This window comes from Enhydra lutris, unplaced genomic scaffold, assembly GCF_002288905.1.
Source record: "Enhydra lutris kenyoni isolate GAN:26980312 unplaced genomic scaffold, ASM228890v2 scaffoldscaffold46, whole genome shotgun sequence".
In the NCBI taxonomy this organism is placed as follows: Eukaryota; Metazoa; Chordata; class Mammalia; order Carnivora; family Mustelidae; genus Enhydra; species Enhydra lutris.
Genome location: NW_019154130.1, coordinates 8,960,960 through 8,985,101, shown reverse-complemented (window position 1 = coordinate 8,985,101; position 24,142 = coordinate 8,960,960). Strand labels below are relative to the sequence as shown.

The 24,142-nt window shown below is 53.5% G+C and overlaps 1 protein-coding gene across 6 annotated transcripts; it reads right to left on the bottom strand.

Annotated features, from left to right (window-relative positions):
• Positions 1-1,641: 1,641 nt before the first annotated feature.
• Positions 1,642-21,968, bottom strand: LOC111156463 (2'-5'-oligoadenylate synthase 3-like). 6 transcript variants are annotated; one of them, XM_022517381.1, is made up of 16 exons: positions 21,696-21,967; positions 18,859-19,141; positions 16,989-17,164; positions 15,727-15,965; positions 13,946-14,099; positions 13,157-13,501; positions 11,812-12,094; positions 11,323-11,498; positions 10,285-10,535; positions 9,708-9,852; positions 8,592-8,765; positions 7,028-7,313; positions 5,796-5,971; positions 5,237-5,475; positions 4,340-4,487; positions 1,642-4,143 (listed from the first exon to the last, which is right to left on the bottom strand). In XM_022517381.1, exons 1-16 carry the CDS (start codon positions 21,870-21,872, stop codon positions 4,132-4,134), a joined length of 3,264 nt encoding a protein of 1,087 aa, XP_022373089.1. In that variant the 5' UTR covers positions 21,873-21,967; the 3' UTR covers positions 1,642-4,131. The 6 variants fall into 6 exon arrangements, with proteins under 6 accessions (XP_022373089.1, XP_022373088.1, XP_022373091.1 ...); XM_022517380.1 differs by having other exon boundaries at positions 1,642-4,487; positions 21,696-21,968; XM_022517383.1 differs by lacking the exons at positions 11,812-12,094; positions 13,157-13,501; positions 13,946-14,099; positions 15,727-15,965 and having other exon boundaries at positions 1,642-4,487; positions 11,323-11,463; positions 17,130-17,164.
• Between the last annotated feature and the right edge of the window lie 2,174 nt (positions 21,969-24,142).

Here is a 24,142-nt window from a genome sequence, read left to right as displayed (position 1 = left end):
GCAGGGGGATGATTTATAGAAGAGAGGCGTCTGCAGGGTCTCCTTGTAAGGCGGGAGGTGCTAGCTTTTAACGGGAGGGGAGCAGCTCTGAGGGTTCAGAGGAATCTGGGGAGTCCAGATCTTCAGGGTCTCCAGCCCTTATGTCCCCAGGGCTGCGTGTCAAGATTCCCATTCTTTCCCAACCAGGGTCCTGACCTTAGTTAGCAGACCCGATTACCCGCTAGGGGGCGCTATCATCAAAACGACAGACAATAGCAGGTGTTGGGGAGGATATGGAGAAGCCCCCCTCACTGCTGGAGGCGGGGTGAGTGGCACAGAGCCAGGGGACTCGTTAAGGTGGGTCGTCACCGTTAAACCTGGAGTTGTACAAGCCAGCGATTCCACTTCTGGCTAGATACACCCAAGAGAAAAATACATGTTTGCATAAAATCCCTTGCCAACATTCATAAAGGCCAAAACGTGGAAACAGTCCAAACGCCCACCAGGGGATGACTGGGTAAACCCAGAGTGGTCTCTCCACCCAGTGGAATATCGTCCAGTAACAATAAGGGGGAACCAGGGACGTAGAAGCTCCCACACCACGCGGACGGACCTTGAGCACGTGCTGCTAAGTGAAAGAAGCCGGACACAAAAGGACAAATACGGTGTCATCTCATTTGTAGGAAGTGGCGATAATAGAGTCAGGAAGCAGATGAGTGGGTGGCCAGAGATTGGGTTGGGAGGGGCCGCGGGAATGCAGAGTGAGTTCTGATGGATTTCAGGTTTCCCTTGGAGCTGGTGAGAATGTTCTGGAATCAGGATAGCAGATGCCCCTTGTGACATGGCTCACCTGGTGAGTATCCTAAATGCGAATTTCGTGACTATCCCCAAACCACTGAGCTGTTCCCTTTATAAATCAAGATTCACCGTGTGTGAATTACATGTCAAGGATGATTTTTTTAAATTAAAAATTAAATTAAAGCATTAAACAAACAAACCTGACACTTTCTTTGGAGTCTTGCTTTGCGCACGTGCTGCCTTTCTGGACAGGGTCCTCATTCTCCCCCACTCTCCGGCCGCAGGAGATGGAGCCTCTGTGAGCTACCGGGGAGGACCCCTGACTCTGCGGGGCTCACAATGGCTGATTGATCACATTTAGCTTTTCATTATTTTTATCCCCTAAGTCTTCCTAGTAAGGTTTTTTTTTTTAGATTTTTATTTTTATTTATTTGACAGACAGAGATTACAGGTAGGCAGAGAGGCAGCCAGAGAGAGGAGGAAGCAGGCTCCCTGCTCAGCAGAGAGGCCGATGCGGGGCTTGATCCCAGGACCCTGAGATCATGACCTGAGCCAAAGGCAGAGGCTTTAACCCACTGAGCCACCCAGGCGCCCCAAGGTGTTTTTTTTTTTAATTAATATATAATGTATTATTTGCTTCAGGGGTACAGGTCTGTGAATCATCAGTCTTACACAGTTCATAGCACTCAGCATAGCACATAACCTCCCCAAGATTTTATTTATTTATTTGAGAGAGACAGAAATAGAGAACACGAGCAGGAGGAGCCACAGAGGGAGAGGGAGAAGGGGAGAAGCAGACTCCTGGGTGAGAAGACAGCCCGATGCGGGGCTTGATCCCGGGACCCCAAGATCATGACCTGAGCCGAAGGCAGACGCTTAACCGACTGAGACACCCAGGTGTCCCCTCTCCCAGTAAGTTTTAATACTGCCTGGGCTACTCTCTCCTCAGAGCTCTTTTTTCCTGCATTATCTGAACTTTCCTTGCATGTGTATGTTTCCTTAAGACCTTTAGTTCCAGAGAAAAGTGCTTGTGGGCATTTTGGGGAGTATCTCTAGGATCATTAAATGTAGAAATCAAGTTGGTACTGACATCAAGTTGGTACTGGCTAAGCCCTCGAAAGTCATGGTGGGGTCACTATGTCAATACCAGCGTGGTCATTGTCAAAGAACAAGGAGCTAAAGTAGAATAAAAATCCCCGCAGGGATCAGCCCAGCCCAGGTGACAGACAGGTCCTCCTTACCTCCTGCCTACTGGGGCTACCTCAATTCCCACCATCTCACAACTCCCCTCATTCAAGAGCCATTTTGTTGGGGCGGGGGAGCTAGAGTCTGTGCCATGAAGATGGGAATTACCGAATTTAGACCCGTCACTGGTTCCACCCAGGACGAGCAAGGTCAAGGCCAGGTCCTCACCTGCTGGGGCATGCTTGGCAGGGCAGGTCTCTGCGGCCCGCAAGCATCAGTCCTGAGCTCTGGGGACTGGCCAACCACAAAGGTATGACTTGGGGTCCTGAGAGTCCCACCCCCAGATACGCAGTCAGTGAGGTGAGTCTGAGACTTTATTAGCACCATGTGCCCTCACACTAGATGGGGGCGCACAGGAGGTGCTGGTGGGCTTGGCCTCTGAGACTTCCCTATAGTCCCAGGGGCAAAAGAGGAACTGCTCTTGGGCACGGTCTCCCTCCCAGAGAGCCGATCTGACGTACTCTGTTAGAGCATGCCCAGCCACAGGCCATGGGGAGTCAGGCTCGCTGAGACCCGCGGGGGGCACGCAGGGGATGCGTGGGGGCTCCTTCCCTTCTGTCTCCTCCTGCTCCTCCCCCTGGGATGGACCACCTGCTTACCCCCCGCAACAGACATTCACAGTGCATCTGCTGGGGCTGCTGTCCCTGACTCGGGCTGTCGGCACTGGGCATCTGCTCTGCCCTGTGCTACAGTGGGTGGGAGACGCAAGCCCCCTCCAGTCTGCCCTGTTGTCTGAGTTCTGGCTGTATCTAGACCGTTCTGATGGAGGTGGACCGGAGGCATCTTCCTGCCGTACTGGGGGCCAGCAAGCCCTGAGCGATGCCTGTGACCACCAGAGCCCACGTTCTGGTGAGTGTGAGCGTCAGTGGCAGCAGTGGCCTCCTGACCTCTGTTTCAACCACGTTGGTCTAATCTTGACGCCAACAGTCTGGTCGCGGTCCCCACCCTCCGTTCCTCCAGACCACCCAGGGATTTAGATGGAAGCCCTTTCTGCTTACAATTCTTGGACTGTTTTGTTTTCCCTGCTGAGCCGTGACTAAGAGGGACACTGTTGCTGGCCCAGGGGTCCCTTGCATGGACCCAGTGCCTTTGCTCTGAGGTCACAGAGAAGCAGGCTGAGCACTGTCGTTGGCGCACTGGTTCATGTCCAGGCTCTGGGGATGGAGAATCCCACTGGTGATGCGCCCACAGGCCAGGAGAGAAGACAAAAGCCCAGTAAAAATTCAGGAAGGCAAACAGGGCATGGTCTCGGGATGCGCACGCGGGGAATGAGTGCAGCAGGAAGGGGCAAGAAAATCAGGCTCTGGCAAAAAGGCAGTCAGGCATCCCTTGAGAGGGGCTGCATGGTACACGTGCCCCACTCCGTGTGTGACAGATAAAATTAGCCCACATAGCATGCTCTTCTGCCAGCGGCTGAGCTCAGAGAGCAACTCGGGAGCTTAGCCATACACTGTAGGCCCGTGAGCACATTCTTCCTGCATCCAGGCCAGACACTGCTAATCAATCACAGCATCACGCCGTGACTTTCCTTTGCTGCGTCCATGGCAGACATCACTAGTTGATTAGGTCACTCTTCCCAGGTATGTATCCGTTCTCCAGAATCCTCCAGGACACAGGGCTCCAGGCAGCCACTAGCAAGGGACTATGGCTGACAAAAGGCATGAAGACTGTCCTTTCTGTGAGAAGCTGTTGGACTGGGGAAGAAGGAGAGGCCACTGGCAGGACAGGGAGGGGTTTCAGCAGCAGACATGAGCTAGTGTGGACAGGCACAGAAGTCGAGAAGGAGGAGGACATTCTCAGCGGGGGCAGTGTGGGATGCAACCGTCGCTGTCCGAGAGCAGAGGCATGGCAGGGAGGCTGGGAACCCAGGCTGCTGCCCAGCCCACAGACCCACAGGTATCAGGTGGGTAGGCTGCACAGAGTAGGAGGAGAGCACGGAGTGGGGAGGCTGGACGGAGAGGCTGGATCAGTCTCTCTGTCTCCCTCCCTCTCTCTCCCCCTCTCTCTCTCTCTCTCACACACACACACATCTGGTAGGTGTCCCTGAGTTTCCTCATGCCGAGGGCTGGTGTCCTTCCATCTATCTGGTACAAACATGGACTCTGGCCTTCACACAGCAGCCTGGGGCAAGGTGGCAGAAGAAGCTGGTTAGCCCTAACCTTCCCGGTGAAGCTGAGACCACAGGGACAGCCATTGTACAGGGCAGGGGGTGCACGTGGGGCCACGGTTAGGCTTGCCCCTCTGGCCGGAGTCCTGGCCTTCCCTGAGCATGCTGTCCCCAACGAAGCCTGCCCCTGCTGCTCCACTGCTCTCCTACCTTCACTGGCCATGGTCGGATGGGGGTGCCGTCCCTGCTCATGCAGCACAGGGCAGACATGTAGGCGGCGGCTTCCTCAGCCAGCAGGTCCCAGCGGGCATTGTGGCCGAGATTGCCCGTCGGGTCAGCCGGATCCAGGATGATGGGCCTGCAATTGCCATTAGAGTCAGGCTTATTCCTGGTCACATCGGGGTGTCTCCTGAGAGATTGGTTGGACTAGTCTCCTCCCTCAGCCAACACTCTGCACGGGCCACTTCTCCCATCTGCATCAGGGCAGACATCACTAATCGATCACTGTGTTCATCTGGGCCACACCCTGGCCCTAGGTAGCTGGCATCTGTAACTGATCATGGCACCGGTCCTATCACCCTCCCTTTCTATATCTGTGACAGATGGCACCACCTCAGAGTCTTTTTCAGCACACCATGCTAAGTTACCCACAGGCTGGAGGTGTGAAAGCATCTCTGCTCTCTCTGCACCATTTGAGAGGGAGGCAAAATCCCAAAGAATAAGGCATGCCTACATTATTACCTGGTGGGTTCCCCGGTAGGGCTGCCAGATTGAACAAACACAAGCAGAGGATGCCCAGTTAAATTTGAGTTTTGAGTAAACATAAGTCTATCCCCAATGCTGCATGGGATATACTTATCCTAAAAAGTGATTCCTTGTTTATCTGAAATTCGTACTTGACTTGGAGCCTTGCATTTCATCTGGCAACCCTATTTACGGGGGATGAGGAAACAGACTGCCTGTCCCCCAGGTGCTAAAGGGATCCCGGTTAGAAAGGAGCTCAGTCTTAGGAAGAGGATTTTGCTCTCCCTGCTCTGTGCCCTCCGGATGTGGGAGAGTGAGCTACCCCATCTCTGAGACCCCGTGATGGGGAGGAAGGACCAGCACCTGGGCTGCCGAAGCTGCCGGTTCAGGAAGTCTCTGACAGTCTTGTCCTTGTCGTTGTAGTTGACGGTCCAGTAGACACAGAGTTGGTGGTACTGGCTGACCAGCTCTAGGACAGTGCGGAAGCCCTGGGCCATGTTGAACTGGGGGTCCCGGCCGCCCTGCTCCCAAGCGTATACCGTCAGGAGTTCCAGCCCATGCTGGGGGGGCAGGGAGCCTCTCCCCTTGGGCATCTTGTTGCACTGGGGAATAAGGGGAAAGAGGATGTGCTGGTTCACACTGGCAATGAAGAGGAGCAGGAGGGACCCTTCCAGAGCTGGAAAGCCCACCCCCAAATTTTATGGGGCACCGCCACGTGTCAGATGCCTGGCCGGGCATTATCCCTTCAAGTCCTGTGACGTAGTAGTGACACCAGTCCAATTCTCCAGATAAGCTAACTAAGGTCCCCCGGGCTGGGGAGTGCCACTCCTTCTGCTCCACCAATCCAGGGTTCTGGCCCCTGCCCCCGCCCAGGACCTCGATGGGAAGGTTGGTGGTGGGGGTGGGGGTCCTCACGCCGTACCTGCCGGTACCAGTATTTCACCAGTCGGATCAGACTCTTGAGCTTGGTGGGCCGAGAGATGATAAAGTTCCGCTGCAGCTCCGTGAAGCAGGTGGAGAACTCGCCCGCGTGGTTATAGCTGTGGATGAGGTCGACGTAGACTTGAGATGGGGGCCTGTAGCCGGGGACCAGCTGGCCTGGAGAAAGGGAGGAGGCCACCATCAGCTCATTCCCCAGAGTCCTGCTGGGGCCAAATGAGCAAGAACGTCCAGGACCTCCTACTTGGGCATCTCCCTAACAGCTGGGCTGGGACCCTCTGGGGGATGGCGGGAAGTCCCAGGGTGATTTTAGATGGAGCACAGACATGGCATGACCCAGCATTAAAATATCTTATTTTCCTTCCTGTCCCCTTTCAACCCTTCCGTTTACCTATCATGAGGAAAGTCTCAGCTGGGAGCTAACACATCCCTAAGGGCTCTTGGATGCTCATTCATGCATCTCTAACTAAGGGAGAGCCTGGGTCTCAGAGCTCCTGGTAGGACCGCATGCAGCGAGCTGACGTCACCCTTTGGTTTCATTGCCCTTAAAGGCATTCCTTGACATTCAAACTCGTGCTTTCTGGAGAACCGTGTAGCTTTGGATGCTTTTCTGGATGAATCCCTTCCTTGTCACTTGTTTTCCCAACCTCAGGAACCAAATACATTCAGATACAGGGGACGTCCTCCTGCAAACTCGCTGAGGCAAACTCAGAACTGAACCGATACTAAGAGGTCTGTGTCTGTTGTGTTCAGGGCTTTATCCTCAGTGCCTGGAGAATGCTGGGCACATACTCGGCATGTTTACAGAACTCATGGATCCTACGGGTCCATGGCAGGTGGAGGAGACGGCGCACAGGTATGTAAAGACAGGATGCAGGGCGATACCCTGATACCTGCATCATCAGGTGAAGGAAGACCTTGGTGCTTGAGGCAGGGAAGTCCCTCACTCAAGGTCAAGCACCATGTCGGTGCAACTGCTGACACTAGGACCCAGCCCAGAGCCACCATGAGGCCACATAACACTGTTGCATGAATTCGAGAAAGGTGTCCTTTTCTCCAGACACTCTGCAGGAGGGTGATGATAAACATGCCTATGTATAAGGCCTATGCTGTGAGCGGGTGTGCTCTGGTTGTGCAATGCACCACCCCAAATACCGTCCTTGGCAGCCCAGCCTCCGTTTTTCCCCTTCTCAAGACTATGCCTGGGTACCTCACCTAAGGCGTCAAAGGCTGGCAGCACATCAAAGTCCACACTCTGATCCAGCATCGTCTGGGACGTCAGGGAGAAGCTCAGCACACGGGAATTCTCCCACTTGGGGATCTCGAACTTCACCTCGAACTGCATCTCCTGCTGACATGCCTCCAGCTGGGCTCGGATCTCTGAGATGACCTCAGTCCGCTTGGTGCCCTGCTCAGTGAACTGGCTGAAGCAGTTGAGGAACACCACTAGATCCGCATCCGAGCGGCCTCGCAGAGCCGTGCCTTTGGCTAAAGAGCCGCCCTGGGGAGGACACAGAGGTGGCTTGACCCCTGAAGGGCTCCTGCTAGAGCCTGTGGTTCAGAAACTTGCTGTGTGACCTTGGACAAGTCACCTAACCTCTCTGTTTTACCTCTTTCATATGGGGTTAATATGTAGTATGATTATGAGGAAAAGAAATGTGCAAGACAGAAGTTTAAACCTTTCAACAAATGTAAACTTTCTCATCCCATCAAGTTTGGGGGCTGGGAGAGATCTGAGAGATTTTTTTTCTTTTTTTTTTTTTGGCCTGTGGCTCTCAAGCCTATCTGCATCAGGAGAGTTTTTTTTTTAAAAATGACTGATGTCTGGCTCCTATGCCCCGGAGACTGTGATTTCATTGGCCTGGGAGGGAGACTGGGTATCACTATAATTTTTTAAGTGGCTCTAAGTGAGGCCATGGTGGACAACCAGTGAACCAGGTTATCATCTTCAAGTATTATGGATGAGAAAGATAAGGATCAGAGAGGGGAAGGTATTTGCCTGAGGTCACACAGCAAATCACCAGGGACTTTTCATTGACTGACTCCATGCTGACCATCTTCTGGAGCTGACCTGGGTCTCACTTGTGACTTCAGTTGTGGACTGAGGTTGTATCTGATATAGTGGATAATGTGACTTCTTAACACAGAGCATCCCTTCTGTCTTCTGGGATCACCATTCCAGTTTTCTCTGGGGAATCACTCCTCCCCCACACTCAGGTCCATGTGGAGAGGACTCCATCATATGAGCCAGGCTTGGCCAGTCAGAGCATGTCTCCCTGGCCCGCCGGATTAGTTTGGGGATGGGTATAAATCCCAGTCAGGCCAATGAGACTCAATTCCAAGACTTCTATTTGAACTTTAAGAAAATAGAATTCCCTTTTCTGGAAGTTTAGAGATGCCAAGGACCATCATATGGAAAGGGCCTGTCCAAAACAGAAGATGGCAGAGCCAAGAGCTGGGATGAAACGCTGAGTCCCGATGACCCTGCATGGACTCCAGGTTCGAACTGTTCCTGATAGGACTTTCCATTTGCATCAGCTAATATATATTTTTTTGTTCCTCCTTGAGTTAGTTGTCACAAGCAACCAAAAGAGATGCGTTGGACATGTCTGGGTCCTTTCTCTGCCATCCACCCACAACCACATTCTGGTTTCTCTTCTAGGCTTGGCCTTGTGCTGATTGTCGTAAGGATGATAGAAGTGAGTCAGGCCAGGCCCCGGTCTAGGAAAGATCACCAGCCTGCAGGACCCTCCTTGCCCACAGCTCTCTGGGGACTTACCTTGACCACCTTGAGCACTTTGATGGCAGAATTCCGGAAGCAGTTTTCCCTCAGGAATGAGCAGATGGCATCGACGGCCTTGTTCACCTGAGCCAAGAACTGGCGGTTGGGCTGGAGAAATTCACCGATGAACTTGTCAAGGTCCCCAGCTGGGGTTTGGTAAAGGAGAGCAGGCTGTGGAAAGAATCCAGGTAGGGCCAGCTTGAGGCAGGATTCCCTGTGACTGTCCTGGCCCTAACTCTTGATATCCTAAGCGGATGAGACTCTCACTATCTCCCATAACCTTTTATTTTCTCAGCTGGTTGGTAGGTCTCTGTGGTAGCATCTGCAGGACCTGAGTTCAAGTTCTGGATCCACCACCAACACACAGCCTTGGTGTCCCCACTTTGTTTATTTATTTTTAAAGATTTTATTTATTTATTTGACAAGCAGAGATCACAAGTAAGCAGAGAGGCAGGCGGGGGCAGGGAGCAGGCTCCCTGCTGAGCAGAGATACCATTGCAGGGCTCGATCTCAGGACCCTGAGATCATAACCTGAGCCAAAGGCAGAGGCTTAACCCACTGAGCCACCCAGTCACCCGGTCTCCCCACTTTAAATGGGGGCAAGAACAAGGCCCATGCCTCACGGGCTGAATTGAGTATTAGGCACTGGTTATGAGATCCTGCTGAACAACAGCAAATGCGATAAACTCAACATCCCTTTGGGAGCTGGCTATCATCTTAAGTGGGGTCCCCTAGAAGCAGAGCCCATGATGGGGATTTCTGTGCATGGATTAACTGGGGCTGGTGTCTGCAGGAGAAGTGGGGGTGAGGGAAGTAGAAGAGGGCCAGGGAAGGAGCTAAGTTAGGCTCCAGCTGGAGAAAGCTTCTGTTGATCCCCCGAGGAACACTGGACTAAGAATTACATCACAGAGCTGGCCTCACCTTCAAACAAGGGTGGGCCTTTTGTATCCCACGTCACTCACGCATTGGCTGGGACCGAACCACCTATGTCTCAGTGGCCAGGCATCATCAGTGACCTCTCCCAGCAGCTGGGGATGTGTGCACCAGCAGGGAAAGGCGATCTGGGAAGGGGGGCCCCAACACCATCCGCCACTCCAGGGACTCCCCTCTTACCATCACATCCCAGGGCTGCACAGACGTCTCTTTTCCACTCCTAAAGCAGACCTGTGTCCCCAGAGCTGCTGCTTCCTGGGCCAACAGCTCCCAGCTGCCCTGGCCCACATTCCAGGTGGGGTCAGCAGGATCCAGGACCAGGGGCCTGTGGGCAGAGTGGGTGGGCAGGCAGGTGGGAAAGGTGGGAATCAGTGAAGGAGCAGGGGGGTGGGAGAGACTAGGGAAGGGTGTGGGAGCTGGGGAGAAGGAGAAGAGTGTCAGGACCTTAGGGTTGGCCCAGTCTCCCTTAAGCATGGTAGTAGGGTTCCTGCCTGGCCACCTAACTCAGGAAGGTACTGGGTGGTCCCTTAATTTCAGAAATGGTATTTTATTTTGTTAATGAAACTGGCCTTGGCTTCTTTGGGTGCTCCTTGTGTCTATGCTTCCTCAGGAAAGAGTTTGGAAGGAAGCACAGTGACAAGTGGGGTTGGGGCACCCAGCTCCCACCCTGGACCCTTCCTGGACACAATGACTCCAGGGCGACAATGGCAGAGGTGAAGGATGATGGAGGGAAGGCAATGGGGAAGTGGGTCTGCACCTCTTTTTCTGAAGCTGGCCAAGAAGGTGTGTTCTGATAGCCGGGTCCTCAAAGCTATAGTTGACCGTCCAGTAGACACAGAGCTGCTGGTGCTGCTGGATAAGTTCTAGGACGGTCTTTAGGCCTTCGGCCGTTTTGAAAGAATCTTTCCCGCAGCCTTGCTCCCAGGCGAAGATGGTCAGGAGCTCCAGAGCATAGACTGGGGGCAGAGAGGCACAGGCTGGCTGCTGTCCTTTGTTCTGAGCTGCGACCTATGTCACCCAAAGCCAATCAAAGAATGAGTGGACATGAGCATCTTACTATGTGCTAAGCATGGCCCCAGGGACTTGGAGAGGGAGGGGTATATAAAAACAAAGCCACGTTAAAAATCGAACCCTTCTGATTTTACAGGGGGATAAACTGAGGTTTGGGTGGGGGAGTGACTTGTCCAAGGTCACACAGTGACCTAAGACTAAGAATCTCAGACTTGGTCTTTGCCTGGAGTCTCTCCTCAAAGGGTGTAAAGGCATGGGGGCTGCAATATCTTCAGCTTGGGATGCCAACATCTGTCACCATAGTGACGTAAGCAGCAGTGGATGCTCAGTAGGTGTTTGTTGAATGAGCACATGACCGCGAGGGCTTTCAGAGAAGTGTTAGGTGGGGCTGCTCTGGAAGATGCTCAGGGGTTATTTAATACAACTTGCACAGAGGACAGTGATGGTGGAACAGCATAAGCTAGGGCTTGGGGGGAGGGGGGAAGGGAGAGCATTAGCAATGGGAGGAGCGAGGAGAAACTGATCAGCTAGAGAGGGGTGGTGAACCCAACCACAAGAAACAAGCACTGGGGGTCTGATGGAGAAAAGACTTCCTCTTAGAGATGGGCTTCCGGTCTGGGCAGGAAGTGGAGAATGGAGATGGAGGAGGTGGTCCTTCTACTGGGGATGGCCAATAAGAAGCGAAGGAAGGGAGATGTCTACCCAGGAGAGGAGCTGATTGGCTGAGGCAGCTGCCATGACAGCAGGGCTTCCCGAGTGGAGCAAGGGGGTCTGGCAGCTTCACCTGACGGTACCAGTGCTTCACCAGCAGGATCAGGTTCTTCAGCTTGGCCGGCCGAGTGTTCACAAAGTTCCTCCGCAGCTCTGAGAAGCAGGCCGCGTGCTCGCCGCCCTGGCAGCCGCTGCTGAGGAGGGTCGAGTAGACCTGGGGCGCGGGTTTGGCGCCAGAGCAGAGCTGCCCTGTGGAAATTTGAAACACTCTGAGGGCAGAGCTCTAACGAAGACATCTGCATGTCCCAACCCAGCCACTCACCAGCCTTTATTAATATTTGAACGTTGATTACATAGCACTGCAATCAACATTACACATTGTACAACAGAACAGCAATCGGGACTCTTTTTTTAAGCACCAAATACGTGCCGTGCTTTTTAGTAATTTTCACTAATGTACCCAATAACTCTGCAAAGTGGGGGATCTTGACCCCAGACAAGCTATGTAGCATAGCGGGTAAGGGAATTAGTTTCCAAGGCACAAGCTGGAGGCAGCCCTCACCCACGGCGTCAAAGACTGGCAGCACAGTCACATCCATCCAGCTTTCTAGGGCCGTGGACACCAGCTGGAACTGCAAAGCCCCGGGCACGGTCCGCTCAGGAAACTTGAGGCTCAGGCCAGGGACTGGGTCCTGCCACCCGGATTCCAGCTGTGCCCACATCTCACTAAGGATCTGTGGGCGGCAGGTGCTTTGGTCCTTGTAGTCGTTGAAGCAGTTGAAGAAAATGACAAGTTCGGCATCGCAGCCACCCCTCAGGTCTGTGCCCCGGCCAAAGGAGCCCCCCTGCAGAGGAAGGACCATCTCAGACCCGCGAGTGTCCCTGAGCTCAGGGGTCAGACTCTGACCCCAACTGCTGGCCCCCATCTGTGGCCCAGACGTGACTGGTTCACTGAGGCCAGGACCGGGGACACCACGACAGAGGCAGGCTGCACGAGGGCTGTGACCTCTGACTCCTGGAAGCCTGGCAGAGTCTGACTACACCTGTCTGCACCTGCCCTCTGATCCCCGGGCCCTGCACAAAATCAGACCAACCTGCAGCAACAGATAACGGGGGGCGGGGGGGGGCGCAGTATTAAAGATTTTGGCCAAACATCTGCAGCACCTACGGATTGCACATCTGGACCACAGGTTGCAAATTGAGGTCCCAGGGCCAGATGGGGCCTGCAGATGTGCTCTGTTGGCCTGTTTCAATCAACCCACCAATCCATCCATCCATCCATCCATCCATTCATTCAACACTTATTTATGGAGCACTCAAGTGTACCAAGATATGGGAGTACATAAAATGTCCCGGCTCTCCCGGAATTTATATTCTAGCAGAGGGGGGAGGAGGGAAGGACAGTCAGCAGACAACAGTTCCCAGAAAATGCTAAGTGCTGTGTGGAGGCAAATCAGTGAGGAAGGGGGACCAGGGGTGGAAGGGAGGTTGTAATTGTAAATTGAGCAGTCAGGCCTCTGTGAGAAGGGGGCTTGGGTCCCAGACTTACAGGAGGGGAAGGAGCCAAGTGGATCAGAGGAAGAGCCTTCCAGAAAGAGACACCAGGATGGTGTAAAGGAAGGTCAGAGAAAGACCCAGGACCAGATCCTATGGGCCGTGAAGCCATTTCTCTCTGTGAAACTGCAGAGGATTTTGAGCAGAGGAGGGAAGCAGTCTGATTATGGTAATAGCAGTTTAAAAACACTATCATTAAAATTTTTTTAAAAGCTGGCACTCAGATATACATCTTGGAGGGCGGCAAACTCCCCTTCCACGGATGTCCACCTGCCTGCTGGCCCTCCGCTCCTTCCCCTCCTCACTGCGGTGCCCCAGGACGGTCCCATCAGTGTCTCCCCCCACAGACTCACCTTGCTGACTCTTGAGGCCTTGTAGACACACTTCTCACGAAGGCGACTCAAGATGACATCGATGGCCTTGCTGACCTGCTTCTGGAACTGGGGGTTTGGTTTCAGGTGGTCCTGGATGAAGCGGTCCAGGTCCTTGGCAGCAATCTGGGACAGACCTGAAGCCGTCCCCAGCGTGGAAGGGATGATGCTGGCTGCCCCCGAGGGGCCAGGAGCTGGGCCTGAGGGCCGCCTGCCCCCTGTCCTGGGGCGCACAGCATGGAGACTGCGGTTCTCCTCAGGGGGCCTCTGGGCAGAGTCTCGCTGGATGGGGTGGTCTAAACCTGCAGCCCCAGCACGTGGAAGGCCCTGGAAGTGTGTAGAAGGAGTTGTCTTACAGGCATAGAAGTTTCCCCATCCCTTCTCTCACCAGCCCCCTCCCAATGGACAGTCAGGGTGACTGAGACTCAGAGTGGGAAGCGGGAGGACTACCGCTAGCCCATACGGTGCCTTTGTGCAGATTAGAAAAGGATGCGCTTGCAGACGGGATCTGTTCTAGAAAGGACCCCTGTGCAGAGGGGACACGGTGTGGCCAGTGGCCAGCAGACAATAAGCCCGTGCACACAGAGGTGTCCCTCCAAGCAGGCTGGGCTTGGTGAACAGCTTGTTCGCGTGTCCGCGCCCCCACTCCCCACTCTGTCCCCCACCCCGGGGCCCCAGAGCCCAGTGGATGATGCTCAGGAAACACTGCGCCCCTGAAGTAGGTGGGGCTTTACACTTAACAAGGATGGATCCCCGGAGCCCCTCACTCACAAGCCTCTCCCAGGGCTGCACAGCGCCCCCTGCCGCCTGCAGAAAGCACGGGCGCTCGTAACAGGACCCTGCCTCCTGCGCCAGTATATCCCAGCGCCAGGATGCACCGTTCCCTACATCCCACGTGGGGTCAGCTGGGTCCAGGATCACAGGCCTGCAAAGCCAGAGAACAGGAAGGTTCTGGTTAGTACAGTGGTCAAGATCGGGGCTTCTGAGGTCAAGCCGAGCTGGTGCCAATCCCCGCTCTTCTACTTCTCAGCTGTGGGACCTGGGGTCAATGACTTCCCTCCTCTGAGCCCGTTTCCTTTTGTCCAAAACGGGGATGACAACAGTGCCTGCTTCGGTGGGCTGATATGGGCTCTTATTAAATCAGGGCAACTTAGATAAGAGTCCTCAACTCTAGATGCACATTAGAATCGTAAGACAGAGGGTTAGGGTTAGGGTCAGGGTTAGGGTTAGGATTAAGGTTAGCCATCTCTTTCCTCCGCGTGCTTCCAACCGGGCATGCGCACAGAAGCACACGTACAAGGTGGCTCCTACCAACCCTCTCCTAGCAGAAACCGCCCGATGTCCACTATCAGCGCACTGGGAAGCGGAGTGTGATAAATCCCCACAATGGAACACGATTCAGCTGCACGAAACAATGCACAGCAATCAACAACACACACAAAGATGCGACAGAACCTCACAAACTTAACGTTGAGGAAGAGACGCCAGACACAAAAGCACGTGCCCTCTGATTCCCTTTCAGTAAGATTTTAAAATAGACAGGACTGGGAGGGTAACAGTCAGAATGGGGTCACCCCGGGGATGTCACTGAGCAGGAGAGAGGAAAGGGAAACTCCCGGGGCGCTGGAAATATTCTCCCTTGATCTGGTGGTGGTTTCCCCTGGACCTTCACTTTATACTAAGTCAACCAAAGGGGCCCTTTGGATGGGTATGCTGTGGGTCGCTAAAATGTTCACGCACACAGTATGTTCACACAAGAAAAATCTTTTTTAAAAACTGCCCCGAGGGGCGCCTGGGTGGCTCAGATGGTTGGGCATCTGCCTTTGGCTCGGGTCATGATCTCCAGGTCCTGGGATGGAGCCCCACATGGAGCTCCCCGTTGAGCAGGAAGTCTGCTTCACCCTTTCTCTGCTTCTCCCCCTGCTTGTGCTCTCTCTCTCAAAGGAATAAATGAAATCTTTAAAAAAAAAAAAAAAAACCTGCCCCGAGAGGGGGGCCTGGGTGGGTCAGTCAGTGAAGCATCTGCCTTCGGCTCAGGTCATAATCTTGGGGTCCTGGGATCGAGCTACATATCGGGCTTCCTGCTCCGCAGGGAATCTGCCTCTCCCTCTGCCCCTGCACCCCTCCTTGTGCTCTCTCTCTCTCAAATAAACAAAATCTTTAAAAACAAAACTGCCCCAAGAGATTGCAGTTTCCCTCTGGGGCCGAGTCCAAGGGACTAGGAACTGCACGGACGGCGCCTGGCTCCAGCCCCCACAAAGACCCGCAGGAGAGGAGACTTTTTTTTTTAACATTTTATTTATTTATTTGACAGAGATCACAAGTAGGCAGAGAGGCAGGCAGAGAGAGAGGAAGGGAAGCAGGCTCCCCGCTGAGTAGAGAGCCTGATGTGGGGCTCGATCCCAGGATCCTAAGATCATGACCTGAGCCGAAGGCAGAGACTTTAACCCACTGAGCCACCCAGGCACCCCGAGGAGACTTATTTTATCGTTGCTAATGATCTCCCGTGGCCCCCAGCCCAGGAGAGTGGGGAGGGGGGTGTGGGGAGGTACCTGGGTCTCTCGAGCTGCTGCCTCAAGAAGCGGCTGACCGCAGTGTCCTCGAAGCCATAGTGCAGGGTCCAGAAGACACACAGGTGCCGATACTGCTTGATCAGACCCAGCACCGTCCGCAAGCCTTGGGCCAGGCTGAAGGCATTCTTCCCGCAGCCCTGCTCCCAGGCGAAGATGGTCAGCAGCTCCAGGGCATAGGCTGGAGGCAGCACCCCCCTCCTTGCCTCCTCCCGGCACACCTGTGAGAGGGTGAATCGGAGGGGAAGGAGAGAGCTTTCTGCAGAACTTGGCTGGATCGCTCAGTCTTGGGGCTGCAGGAGCCCGGAGGCTGAAGCTAGGGACGAGAGGCTGGGTTCTAGGAACAAACTGATCTTTCTCAGCTGCCCCCACTCCTGGAGCTTCAGCCTCCAGCTCCTGGGACTGGGAGCAGTCAGAGAGAGGCTAGCGGGCAGTGTGAGGCTGTTACTGATTCCCCCAAATGAAAGCATGGCAGAAATTGTCCGGGGTCAGAGGGCAAGTCAGTGGCTGAGCAAGGATGGCTATCCGGCACCTCCTCATACCAGACTTGTTTAGGATGAGTGGTCTGGTCCAAGGACCAAGCTACATGCCCTGCGATTTTGTGGGGCTGACCCCTCCTCTCCAGGCACAGGCTGGGCACTCCTTCCGCCATACACAAGGGTCTATCCACAAACATGAATATCTTGGAAGGAGGGTGTTATTCCTGAGGCTGGGACGGGAGGTGTACAAACTCCATGTTACTTCATACTATACATAAAATATTCCAGATAGTTTCAAAGCCTTGAAACTACAGGAAAAGAAAAATCTTAAAACCTTTCCAAAGGAAACACGGAAGAATGATTTTAGAAAGTCAGGATAGGCAAAGCCTTCTTACACAAGACACAAAGTACAAATCACGTAAGAAAATGATGAGGGCACCTGATTCCATTAAAATTCAAACATTTTCTGTGACAAAAGACCTATGAACAAAGTGAAAGTACCAGCCTGGGATTAGGAGAACAGATTTGCATTATATCAACACAATAAGGATTTGCACCCAGAATATATAAAGAGTTCCAAAAAACCAACAACAACAAGACAGCTAATGCGGTAGAAAATAATAAACAAATGACAGGAACAGGCAAGTTCCCATAAAGAGACACATGAATGGCTGTGAAGCCTAAGAAAATATTCTCGCTGGCATGAAATCACAAATTTAAACAGTCACGAGTGGCTGGTGCAAGGACCCTCGGTGGCAGCCTCACCTGACGGTACCAGTGCTTCACCAGCAGGATCAGGCTCTTCACCTTTGCCGGGCGAGTGTTCACAAAGTTCCTCCGCAGCTCTGAGAAGCAGGCTGCGTGCTCGCCGCCCTGGCAGCCGCTGCTGAGGAGGGTCGAGTAGACCTGGGGCACGGGTTTGACGTTGGAATTGAGTGGCCCTGGGGGTGGGAGGTGCTGTGAGTCAGGATAGGTTCTGAGGCACAGGATGGAGACACTGGGGGGAATTTGGTGGCAGGGGATCCACAGCATGGGAGTTTGGAGGATGAGGAAGAGAGCCTGGAGCTTCTCAGGAGGCTGAGACCAGAAGGAGGAGTCCCTTCCTTCCAAACCTAGGGCCAGGCTGAAGGAGGGCAGCCGTAGGAGCGATCCTTCCAGCTGGGTTGGGAGTGCCTAGAACCTCGCAGTTCTTCCCTCCCCGAGGCTTCCTGGGGCAGCGCTAGAATAACGCCAAACATACCTTTAATTAATCAGTGCCTTAGGGAAAGGAAATGAAGCTGGAAAAGTAGAAGGCAAAAGGTCCTGATGCTTTAGCAGCGAGCGACAGCTAATATGTCTGGTGCGCCCAACACGCCAGACAGGCACCGGGCTGAACGTTTCACATGAGTCCCCCAGAGCCCCACCAAAACCCGATCAGGCAAGTAGTCTTCACCTCATTTCACAGCTGAGGACCCCAAGGCACAGAGTCACTCAGGACTCTTCCCAAAGTTACACAGCCGGCCAGTGATGGAGACAGGATGGGAACCTAAAGCGGGCCAGCTTCACAGTCTGTGCCTTTCCCTCCGCAGCTTCCCATGGGCCCGGCCTGGGAAAAGTAAGCACACTCCGTAATTTCCGAGGTTCCTGACACCGCCTGCTTGCTGTGTGACTTTGGGTGAGTTACTGTCTGTCTCTGTGCTTCAGCGTCCCTCTTGGTGAAAAGGAAGCTAAGACAGTATAGGCCCCATCAGTTTGTTTGGAATGAGATAAAAATATGTCAGGTGCTTGGAATAGGGAAGCATTTAATAAGGAGTAGCTATTGTGATTAATGTTTATGTACCAAGAGGATGGGTGTCCAGATGGGGGAGAGTGTGGCTCTCTGCCAGGACCTCATAACTGGAGAAACTCAAGAGGGCTATCTGCAGGGGCATCATGGTTAATAATAATAATAGTGGAAAATGAGGAGGAGGAGGAGGAGGGGGAGGAAGGAAAGGGGGGAGGGGGAGGGAGGAAAGGGGGGAGGGGGGGAGAAAGGGGAGGGAGAGAAGAAGAGAAGCAAGCCCTCATACAGCCCCACCATGTGCCCAGTACCGTCATCCCATACACGAACACACAGTCTTTCCAAAAACTCCATAAAATGGATAACTAGTGTCCCATTATTATTAATCCCATTTTATAGATGCGGGCACAGGGGCTCATTATTATATTAAATCAGGCATGGGTATATTAGGAAGGGGAACACGAAGATCACATTGATGCTTTTAAGATAAAAGACAAGACTTTGCAGAATCCTGGCCTTGTCCCCAGCCCCCTACTGCCGGACGCATGCCCCTTTGCCTTCTCCTTTGGGGTATTTGTGGAAGAGCTGAGCAGTACAGTTCTAGGCAGTGGCTGAAGGAAAGTTGCTTAAGCGAGGGCCAAGCATCTGGACACCAAGACCACAGACCCAGGAGCAACTGGGCTTTCTTGGCCCAGACTCAGTATGGGCAGTGAGGACACCAGAGCCCAGAGACGGTTCCCCAGGCCACACAGAAGGTCGGGGGCGGTGGGGGGGATGGTGGGGGCGGTGGGGGGCGGGACAGGACCCAAACTGGAAGCTCTGTCTTACTCCTAATGATCACACCCCCAAGCCTGGAAAGGGCCAGGCACCCCTCACCCAGAGCGTCAAAAGCCGGCACCAAGCTGACATCCATCCAGTGTTCAAGGTCCGGGGATGCCAGGCGGAACCATAGGACCCCAGGCCTGTCCTGCCGAGGAAACTCGAAGCTCAGACCATGGATGGGTTTCTGCCACCAGGATTGTAGCAAGGTCTGCAGCTCGCTGAGGATCTCTGCCCGGCGAACACGCTGATCCTCGTAGCTCTTGAAGCAGGTGAGGAAGAGGACAAGTTCAGAATCACAGCCACCGCTCAGAGCCGTGCCCCGGCCATCAGAGCCTCCCTACAAAGAAAGGGGAGACCGTGGGCACACAGCTCCTGGCATTCGATCCATGTAGAAAGGCACATTGAGCACAGCCGGCCCTGCGTTTTCGAGAAAAGCCAACTTCATTTACAAATCTTTCATTTCTAAATGTTGGCAACCGATGTCGACCATTGTTGTGAGTTCAAAATTTTTAAGTTTTTTTAAAAATGAAAACTGTGGGTGAAACAAATTCTGTTTTGCAGAACACATTTGTGACCTTTGCCTGGGATGTGGTCCAGAGCTATAATAGGACCCCCTGAATTTTCGGAACTTTTCTGACAGGTGTTTCTTCCTGTAAAGCCGTCCACCGAGGACTCCAGAGGGAAACACACACGATCAGAATCTCCCCCCTGTCAAATGTCTGCCAAACCATAATTTCACTTCCAAGCAATACCCCTGATGTGGTTTCCTTGTGGTTACACAAGACAGGGAGGTTGGGGGAGGGGTGAGTTGAGTAACAGCCAGAAAAGACCAGAACCAGGGTTAGCCCTCCAGGGGCACCTCCCCCACCAAGCTGGGATCGCTCATTACCCCAATGGTATCCCAGTTCCTTTGTCGCCAGCTCCTCACATCGGGGGCTGCCAACCAAGGGGTAACGGGGCAGAGCAAAGAGAAATATTGCAGACTGAGCTCTTTTACACACAATCGTCTCGCTGAGGCTCCCTAACAAGCCTGGGAGAAAGGTATCACCATTGCTCTCACTTCACCAAGGAGGAAACAGGGGAAACGAAAGTGCAGGGCAGGTTGCTTACCAACTCCCCGCCTCTCTGGGCGGCACCGGGTGCTTTGAACTCAGGAGGTCAACTCTGGGAGGTCTGAGGTCCCGTTCCAAGCCTACATTCTTCATGCACCCCTCCCCCATAGATTAACTCACTAAAAAATACTGTTTATTGTGAACGTTTCTAAACCTACACAAAAGAAGAAAGGGTTGAAAAGAAGACCTTTGCCACATTTGCTCCATTAATTCGACCCCTCTTTTCTTCCTTATGCGATTTATTTATTTTTTTTTATATTTTATTTATTTATTTGACAGAGATCACAAGTAGGCAGAGAGTCAGGCAGAGAGAGAGGAGGAAGCAGGCTCCCCATGGAACAGAAAGCCCGATGCAGGGCTCGATCCCAGGACCCTGGGATCATGACCCGAGCTGAAGGCAGAGGCTTAACCCACTGAGCCACCCAGGCGCCCCTCTCATGTGATTTAAAAAGAAATTCCTGCCACTGTGTCATTTCATCTTGAACATGGTGGTCCCCAGTGGGGGGCTGGTGGTGACATTTGTCCCAGGGGACATTTGGCAATGCCAAGAGACGTTTTCGGTGGTCCTAGCTGGAGCAGGGGAGCCCCTTCATGTTGGCCCTGGGGGAGGGGTGTCTTCTGACAGGACTCCAGAGGCCGGCCACGACTTCCTTGCTTTCTGGTCTACCTAGAAGCCCCAGGCTCATGTCGCACATCTTACCCCCGCCCTGGAATCAGCCGTTCTTCCAAGGAGCCCCTTCCGCAGGGAGCAGCATCTCAAGACTGGAAAGGTAGCCCGTAGCCCTTACCTACTTCACCATGGCCTCCTTCAAAGCCTGGAACAATCAGAAGGCCATAAGCTACATTCAGCCACGAGAGCTATTTCCAGATTTTCCAGGGAAGCGAAGGATGCCAAAGCTTTAGAGGTTCCTAAATTCTTGCTCCAAAGAAATTCTTCCTGTCCACCTCCAAGGCAGAAATCTACCTCCACATCTCATAGGCTTCGAGTCTCTCCTTCTCCTTCCCCTTTCCTACCTCCCAAGCCAAGCCTCAGCCCTAGGAAACCACCAGCTGCTCTGGGGTCATCCCCTGCTCATTCCTTCCCGGACAAGCTCCAAGTCCCCTCTACTCCAGCCAGCTTCCCCTGATGCAACCCTGGTGCCCCTGAGTTTGTGCTGAGGGTCTCATGGGTGACTCCTCCCTGAGTTTGTGGGCATCCTGAGGTGACAAAAAGTGGCCTGCGGCAGTGGCTCACCCACATCCAGTCCCAGTTTCTGAAGTCCTAAAACAGGGACAATAATCCCCACCTCACTGAATGTGAGGATTAAGCGAGATGACTCATTTAACAAGATGATTATTGTTATTGGGTAGTTTCTCAGTAAATTAGGCTATTATGGCTATTATAGCTGTTATAGAATACCTGTGATTCTGCACCCTTAGGATCAGGCTGTGGTGTGAGGACTGGAGTCTGTCTGGACCAGGTGAAGGACTGAATGAGTCAATGAATTTTGGATTTTTTCCAAGCGTGGAAACATTATTTCGTCTCTGTGCCTCAGTTTCCCATGTGTCAGGTGGGGTTAATTGTCCCTACCCGGCGGGGCTGTGGTGTGCTGTCTATTTTCAGGGCACTTCCAACAGCGCTGGCACATAGCACGTGTGTTGTTTAAATCTCAAAGACATGAATGAAAAGAGCCAATAGAAACCATCCCTGTCCGCGAATCCCGAGGTAATGTGCTAACATCCTCCGAGGATTGCTCCTGTTTCTAGGTGACACCCCCCACCCCTTCCCAAGGTGCCTACCTTGGCGATTTTCAGCACCCTCCAAGGCTGGGCAGCCGCGCGGCCCCCGCGCTCACGCAGGGAGGCTGCCAGGTCGCCCAGGGCGCGCCGCGCAGCCGCCAGGAACTCGGAGGACGGCAGCAGGTTGCGGGCCACCAGGCTGTCCAGCGCGGCAGCGGGGGTGTGGTACACGTCCATGGCCCGGCTCAGGTACCCTGGTGCGCCCCGGCTTCCCGGCTTCCCTCTCGCGCTCTGCTTGCTCCCCGGTGCCTGCAAACCTCAGGCCTCCTCGGCTGTGCGCGCAGAGGCCGGGGGTGGGGCGGCACTGTTGCCCCAGCCTGCCCACGCGTCCCTCCTTCCCAACCTCGCAGACATGCCACTCCCCTCCCGCTTTCAGTTTCATTTCTTTTCCGCAGCTCCGGACTTTTGCACACACTTCCGCCTTTCAGGCCCAGGCCTGGTTTCTTTTCCTCCACCTCCCGGCTTCCAGCCCTGGGCCCGCCTCCCCTGGACCCGCCCCCCCGCCCCGCCCCGCCCCGCCCCGCCCCGCCGCCAGCTCCAGTGGGCAGCGCACGCCTGAACAAGACGCCTGGACAGCAGCAGGTGCACAGAGCGCAAGCGCTCTCACCGAACCACGGACCCTGAGCATTTAAGAAACGTGCAGGATTCACGGGAGGACGTGGTCACACCTCCGGCTGAGCAGCCTGGAGGAGCCCGTTTCCTCAGAGATCCCCTGGCTGGCTCTCTGGCTGAAGGAGGCATTCCAAACATCCCCACTAACAAAGAAAACATGCAGAACAGGTGTCCCTCCTGCTTTTCGTCCATCCTCCCATTGAGTTCTCCCAACAATCAGGATGTAATTGTTATTCTTTTTTTTTTTTAAAGATTTTATTTATTTGACAGAGAGAGAGATCACAAGTAAGCAGAGAGGCAGGCAGAGAGAGAGGGGGAAGCAGGCTCCCCGCTGAGCAGAGAGCCCGATGCGATGCGGGGCTCTATCCCAGGACCTTGAGATCATGACCTGAGCGGAAGGCAGAGGCTTAACCCACTGAGCCACCCAGGCGCCCCTGTTTCGTTTTTTTAATCCTTGTTGCCTCGCGTAGTGTTTTCCCACATAGGACAGGCATAGTGTCAATGTCTCTTGAATGAATGAAATTAGGACCATTTTTTTTTTTAAACTTCAAGCGTATCATTCTGGAGTCCGTCTGTAAGAATTATTTTAAGGAGGAGAAAGGAGGAAGGAAGTTCAGCGTAGAAGATGCCTCACACAATACTACATTTTATGACGTTATAAAGCTACGAGGGGAGTTAAGTCTCTTTGGGCACCTGCACAAAGCGAGGCAGTTGCTCCTCTACCCAGTGGACCAGAACCTGAGCTCATTCCCTGTCCATCTCCTCCTCCTCCTCCATCTGAAGTTGCTCAAAACTTCACTAGTCCTCTGTCTCATCGCTCAGGGTTATACTCTGATTCGGAGTGTATCTCCAGCAGCAATGAATGTTAATGAGGACTTCCTGAATTCTGCCTTAACCTAAAGGGAACAGAGGGTGAACTTCAGAGTTCATAGTGAACCAGAGGAAGAGATGCCAGACTATCACTGTGTGCACCGGGTTTGTATTTTGGGGAGTGAGTGGCACATCCCTGGGAGGTATTCAAGTGTAGGAAGAAGATGGTTTTGTAGGCTTGATGTTGTGGAGAGGTGCTGGGGGGCTTCAAGCTAGATGCCCTCAGCACAGAGCCCTGGTTTCATGCTCTCCCATCCATTAGTCATCTTCTTGATTCACAGGTCACTTTAGAAATCCCCCATGGGGGGATGGTATACTGTACACGCCCACGAGATTCTACCCAAATGACAGCAAAGATATGTTAAAAGTATTGTGCGGCTCACTCAATGGATTGGAAATCAAGAAAGATTGCTGTCAAGGGACCAGAACATTTGAGGGATGTTGAGAAAGGAGAAAGCAGAGGGTCAAGATTTTGGATGAAGATGGTGGGCTGCTCACGTCCACAAGCCTTCAACTACTGCCCTAGACTCCAGAAATCACAGGGAAGGGATGAAGAAAATGTACTTATGTTGCTGGACCCTGAGTCAAAGCACCACTGGTGAGCAGAAGCTGTGAGACCCCTGACCCAAGGGCAGGATGGGATGGAGGAGGAGAACTTAGGTCTGAAACACAGAAGGAAGAAAGTGCTTCTGCAGGTTGGGGAGGGCTCTGAGGAGCTGGAGGGAGGGAGGGACTCAAAGGGGTGAGCAGGGAGGGCTTTGTGTGGGTGGCTGGGAGCGCTAACTCTGGTCTTCAAAAGTGAGATTACTTTAAAATTCCTCTTTTCTTGAGCTGGGGGGACCTCAGCATCAATTCTGGACCTCCAGCTTCATACCACGCGTTTCCTCGCTTTGCCGGCCTTCTGGCTGTGCCCTCATCTCTGTGGACTATAAGTTACTTTTCTCAGTTTCATTTCCTTGCCAGGA